The following is a 5,968-nucleotide window of genomic DNA, read 5'->3' on the forward strand; positions in this document are numbered from 1 at the left end:
GCAGATCTTTGGGGAACATGCAGCAATTTTGACAAGATTAGGACTCCTGATCTGGTCACTTCAAGGATAAAATAGCCTTCATTTTTGGCCCATTCATATTATAAACAGAATGATGAGAACCGTTCAAACCCTCCTGTTTACCTTCTCTAGGGGATTGACTACATTTCCTTCTCCATAACCCAGAAAGCCAGTACACAGAAAATTAAGGTTTAGACACAAATGAAAGGCCATCCAAGACAAGGGTGTGGTGTTTCTATCACAACAACCCTTTAATAGTGACTACATTCACACTCATTTAGATGCTGGGGTAGGGCTTTGCTTCTAGCATTATTTTAGGGGTCTGAAAACCATTCTTCCCGGGGTCCCTAGCAGAAGCCAACCAGCCGCAGGGTATTGGGGTAGCTTTTGCGCATGCTCATGCATTTCTCCTGGTCGATGTACAGGGTGTTGGCTTTCACAGCCAGGTCTTGCTCCAGGATGGTTTTGGTGTGGACCAAGGACTGCAGGGTGTCCTCTGAGTCCCTTAGGCGCTGCTGCAGAGTCTGGATGGTGTCGTCCACCTCATAGACCTCGTTAACAAGGCTGCGGGAGGGAAAGCATAGTCAGCTGGGCGGGCACACTCCTGCAACCCACCCTTGGCTGCATTAAAGGCTTGAGCACTAATTGAGTCCTACGGGAGAGGCACAATGACCCTGTCAGAAGTACTTTCGATAGCCAGGAAATCGGGATCTATGCACGATTCCGGTATCATGCCAAGGTCACCCCCATTGCCTATAGCCATAGTTCATATAGCCCAAATGACAAGATAAACATATTCATGAGGTCTCTCTCTCTCTCTCTGTCTTTCTCTGTCTCTCTCTCTCTCTGTCTCTGTCTCTCTCTCACACACACACTCCCCTCTATACTCTGACATACATACTCACATGCACACACATAAATGTATGATAAGTACAATATTCTAAAAGAAGGACAATTATAAACATTGATATTTTGTTAAGAGCAAGTATGGCGTGTGGGTGGGGGGAAGAACCTCAAAACTTAGCTGGAACTTTTTACCTTTTACTTCAGCCTTGAAAATCCGTTATAGAGATGAGGAGAGAGAACCTGTACTATTTAGAATTCTATCCAACCTGTTACCGTATCTCAGTAAGGGGCGTTCTCCAAATTACAATAGCACAGCAAGGCCCTAAGTAAAATCCTCATAGATCTAAAGTCAGCATATTGTAATTTTCCAAACTCTAATGCAGCATGAAGATGATGGTCTGTGGCTGTAAACTGTGCAAACTGTGACCCCGAAACTGTCACAAATGCTCTTTCTATGTACTGATGAAGCATAGTCATGAGGACAGGAAGAAAAACTACAGCACCATCCCAGAGTGGGGCAGCTCCTTCTCAAGGGTGCAGTTGGTACAGTCTCGGTCTTCGTGGTCTTATGCTGTACACGGGCCTTTCCTAAATGCCTGTGCACCCTTTCGCATGTGGTGTCCAAGCTGCCTGTCACTTTGCTGCTGGAGCACTACTCCTTATCATCGCCATTGCATAAGTAAGCATAACGATTAGGCGTGCTTCTGGAAATGGCAGCTGTGCGGTTTTTGTCATTTGCTTGTGGAAAACATTCTCCCAAGCAACTGTTTGCCTTCTCATTTTGTTTATGGTATGTTTGCTGTGTTATGTTTTGCCGTACATAAGATTTCAGTGTTTGGTGAGCTCTTTTGGGATTTCTTCTACCCTTCTATTTTTGGTTGTGAGCCTAGCCTTTAACGGCTGAGCCATCCCTCCAGGCCGGGATTTCTTCTACCATGTTTATAGTTAGAAAGTGTTTTCTTCCCAAGAGTAATTACCCACTGGTTTGACCAACAGTATCTCAAGGATGTACCTCTGTGTCACTCAAGGGTGAAGGTGGGCATAGGTTATAAAAGGGGCAGCAATCATTATTGTAACTTGCTAGTGACTGCCCTCCATGTAAGTGCTGTTCTGAGTGCCATTCCGGGCCGACCAGCTTGCTCTTTCTAAGGACACCAGAAACATCTCCACTCTCAGGTGAGTAGAAGGAGACCTTGGGAGCCACCTATCAGCCACTTCTAATTACTCTCCTCCCATTCCAGGCAGTTGAGAACATAACTCAGAGTACAGTCACACCCCTGTATCCGAGGGTCTGCATAGGCATTCAGTAAGTCATGGATAGAAAATATTCAGGGGAAAAATTGCATCCATGCTAAACAAACACCTTTATCTCCTTCTCATTCCCTAAACAGGATACTGTCACGGCCGTTTACATTGCATTGGCATTATAAGTAATCTATCCATGAACAAAAGGTGCACAGGGGGTATGCATAGGTTATATGCAAATGCTGCTTCATTTTATAGGAGGGATTTCATGTTTGTGGACTTGGATACCCAAGGGAAATCTTAGAACCACACCCCAGGGATCCTGATGGCTGTCCATCAAATCCTGATTGGTGATGCAAAGATGAAACTGTATTGTCTTCAAAGTTTCGCTTACTAGCAGATTAAAGGGGCATGGATTTAGTTAAAAAAAATATATATATATACACACACACACACACACACACACACACACACACACACACATATATATATATATATATATATATATATATATATATATATATATCAGAAACTGTCCTGAATACAATGGTGCCTATGATCTAAGGAGGATCCACGAATCCCTGGAGGAGAGAAAGACTTCATCATGACAGAAACACGTCCAAACCACCTTAATGCCAGGACACAGTACAACTGGAAGAGGGACATCAGGGGTCAGCAGGCCAAGGTCCCTTGTTTTACAGATGAGGAAGTTGAGCCCAGAGGATTGATGAGCTGTCCTGTGCCCAGGCACACAGCCCACACGTGTTTATAAGCAATGGCGGGCCATCCCGGAATCTGGGAAGGAACTATAGAGTCTGGCTGGCTCTATTAAGGAACAGGATCCCATTTCCCGTCCCCACCCTCTCTCTTCCTAATAATAAAAGGGCAGAGGCAGAGACCCAGGAGGGTGGCTTCAGGACACAGGGTTCCTTTGAGATGGCCCATCTCACTATCTTTTATTTGTAATCCTCACAGACAATACACAGGATGCCTGCCCAGCTGGACTTCAATGTCAAGTAAACAAGTCATTTTTAGTGCCAAGTATTTTTTTAGTCCCGGCACAATACACATACTGTAAAGTTGGCCATCTTAAGCATATCCATGTGTAGCTCAGGATTGCTAAGAACATTTACATGTGTAACTGTCCCCACCATCCATCCAGATGGAGATCGTTACAGAGATCTACAACTGACCAACATGCAGAGAATCAGGAACCAACTAGTACACCTGTAACGAGACCTCTCTGTCTCCGGCTCCGGTAAAGACACAGAAGAGGGAGAAAGATCGCAAGAGCCAGAAGCCCAGGATCCTAGCATGTTGCCAGACAGTGTCCTCTGGGCATTGCAGGGAAAAATGCACCCATGAGATCCCAACCATATGGTTTCTTGAACAAGACCAGCATGATTCCAACACCAGCGGACATGCCAATATAGACTAGAAAAATTCCACGTGATTCCACCCCAAATGAGGAATTACAGGCGATTGGTGGCTTTTGAAACAGGGTGATCAGAAGAGAGATGATGAGTTTCCTTCAGGGACAAGCTCCCACATAGCGTTTCCAATCCCAGCTGTTCCCCCCTGAACACTTGTACATATGAGCAAAGTTAAATGGATTTAGTAGGTTGTATTACATATGTGCATATGTACACACATATATACATGTAAAATATAGTAATTAAAGAAGATACTACAAATCTGGAGGCGCCAGGGAGGAGTTTGAGGGGGAGTTATGCAGATACAGTGCTCATGTTTGAAGTTCTCGACTTTTGAAGCATATGTGCTGGACAAAGAACCCCACCATCTGCTGCTCCTCGAGATGGTCACAATCTAGACCTCTCCTGCGCTGTCTGGTGATGGAGACAGACAGCAGAGTGCCCTCCTGTGATTTCTCCCAGATAGGATGGCGGGCAGAAGATATGTGTTTACTGTTTACAGTTTTACTTTCTGTACTATTCTGGATCTCTACCATAAATATGGTGAATGCTATTCTTCAGGTCAACAATGAAAACAAAACAACAAAAAAACCCCACAACTTTTCCCTCCTAAAACCGGAGAGAATCAGTGGGTTATTTTTTGTTTTGTTTTGTTTTCTGAGATGGGATTCTCTGAGAGCTCTGGTTGTTCTAGAACTCACTCTGTAGACCAGGCTGGCCTCTGACTCAGAGATCCACCTGCCTCTGCCACACAAGAGCTGGAACTAAAGGCATACGCCACCACTGCCTGGTTATTAGTGGGTCCTTTATCGGCAGACTCAACTAACCTCTGACAGAAAGTGTTGTGTTGTTTTTAAAATTTTGCATCCTCCTGAACACTCACACCGACTTTCTTGACTTTACTCCCTAAACAGCACCACACAGCAGCTGCTTATGGTAGTACCATTTGTATTGGATTGTGCTAATCTACAGATTATTTCATGTATGTAAAAGGAAGTGCTCATGGAAAATACTATCCCATTTAACATACAGGACTTGAGCACTCATGAATTTTGACTTCTCTGAGGGGGTCCTAGACCTAATATCCCAAAATATCAAGGGGCTGCAATTAGGAGAGATTTTTTTTTCTACTCTCTTTGCCTTTCTAGAGGGGTAACCTGAAGGGGCCTCGATAAGAGATGGCACATTGACGCAAACATTGTCATTTTGTTTAAATGAAGATGCTCTCACAGTTTCCCCAGGGAAATCCCACCACACCCAGCTTCTGAGCTTCCCCTCCTGCTTGCCTGCACTGGGCTGGCCACAGGCTGTGAGGCTGGCTGAGGTAGGGTGTGACAGAGTTACAGTGGCAGCACCCTGGGTCATTGTGCATCTTGTCTCAGGTAAAGCTAACCTCACTCTTTGGGTGCTAGAAAAAACTGGCTGACTTTACCCCTTCTTCATGACCTCACACCACTCAGTCATAGAAACTAGCCATCTTGTCTTCCATACAACCCCTCCTGCCACTCAATCCCCATCCCCACACATTCCACTCCCGTATACTTTCCTTACTCCAGTCTCTGACCTCAGGGCATTCCTTAGTTATCTCCTCAGCCAATGTAACTTTTATCTGCCTCTTGAGCTCTCTAATGAATGTCAGCTCCCAATACTAGGGGAAGACACACTTCAGTCCTTGGGACTAATTTGTTGCCCAGTGTTAGGTTATACACACCAAGAGGCCACCCCTTCTGTGGCCTTGGGCACTTGGAAATGTCTTCCCTACAGACATCAGGAAGCAATGTCATTCGCCCAAAACAGTCTTGTTTATACCTGCATCCTGCAGGCTCCCCCACAGCTTACAGACATACCAGATGTCTGTGTCAGGGGAGGACCAATGTCTACACTCTAGGTTGGTGGTTCTCAACCTGTGGGTTGCAATCCCTTTGGGGCCAACCAAGTTTTTCATAGTGGTTGTATATCAGATATCCTGCATATTAGACATTTACATTATAATTCATAATAGTAGCTAAATTAGTTATGAAGTTTATGGTTGGGGGTCACCAAACACAAATGAGGAATTGCATTAAAGGGTCGCAGCATTAGGAAGATTGAGAACCACTGATCCAGGCAGAGGAGGCAGCCTTGGGAGGCAGGGAGATGCCAAAAGTTCTACATCCAAAGGATGCACCAAGAGTAAGACCCAGACGCAAGCCAGTAAGGACTCAAGGCAGGAAAGAAATGAAGGAACCTGCTTTCAACGACCTGCATCCAGTCTGAGACAAGGAAGACACTAGTGAAGGGTGCGCACCAGCAGGCATGTGGGCACAGTCCTGTAATTCCCACCCTATGGAGGCAGAGGCAGAGGCAGAGGCAGAGGCAGAGGCAGAGGCAGAGGCAGAGGCAGAGGCAGAGGCAGAGGCAGAGGCAGAGGCAGAGGCAGAGGCAGA

The 5,968-nt window shown here is 45.5% G+C and overlaps 1 protein-coding gene across 2 annotated transcripts in view; it reads right to left on the reverse strand.

Moving 5' to 3' along the window:
* Positions 1–243: 243 nt before the first annotated feature.
* Positions 244–5,968, reverse strand: part of Tekt3 (tektin 3) — a 41,145-nt gene continuing 35,420 nt past the window's right edge. For both annotated transcript variants that reach the window (XM_005349875.1, XM_013347132.1), the window contains one exon: positions 244–582. In XM_005349875.1, coding sequence (XP_005349932.1) covers positions 366–582 — 217 coding nt within the window. In that variant the 3' untranslated portion in view covers positions 244–365. The remainder of the gene's footprint in view (positions 583–5,968) is intronic.

This window comes from Microtus ochrogaster, chromosome 7 (genome assembly GCF_000317375.1).
Source record: "Microtus ochrogaster isolate Prairie Vole_2 chromosome 7, MicOch1.0, whole genome shotgun sequence".
NCBI classification, from domain to species: domain Eukaryota; kingdom Metazoa; phylum Chordata; class Mammalia; order Rodentia; family Cricetidae; genus Microtus; species Microtus ochrogaster.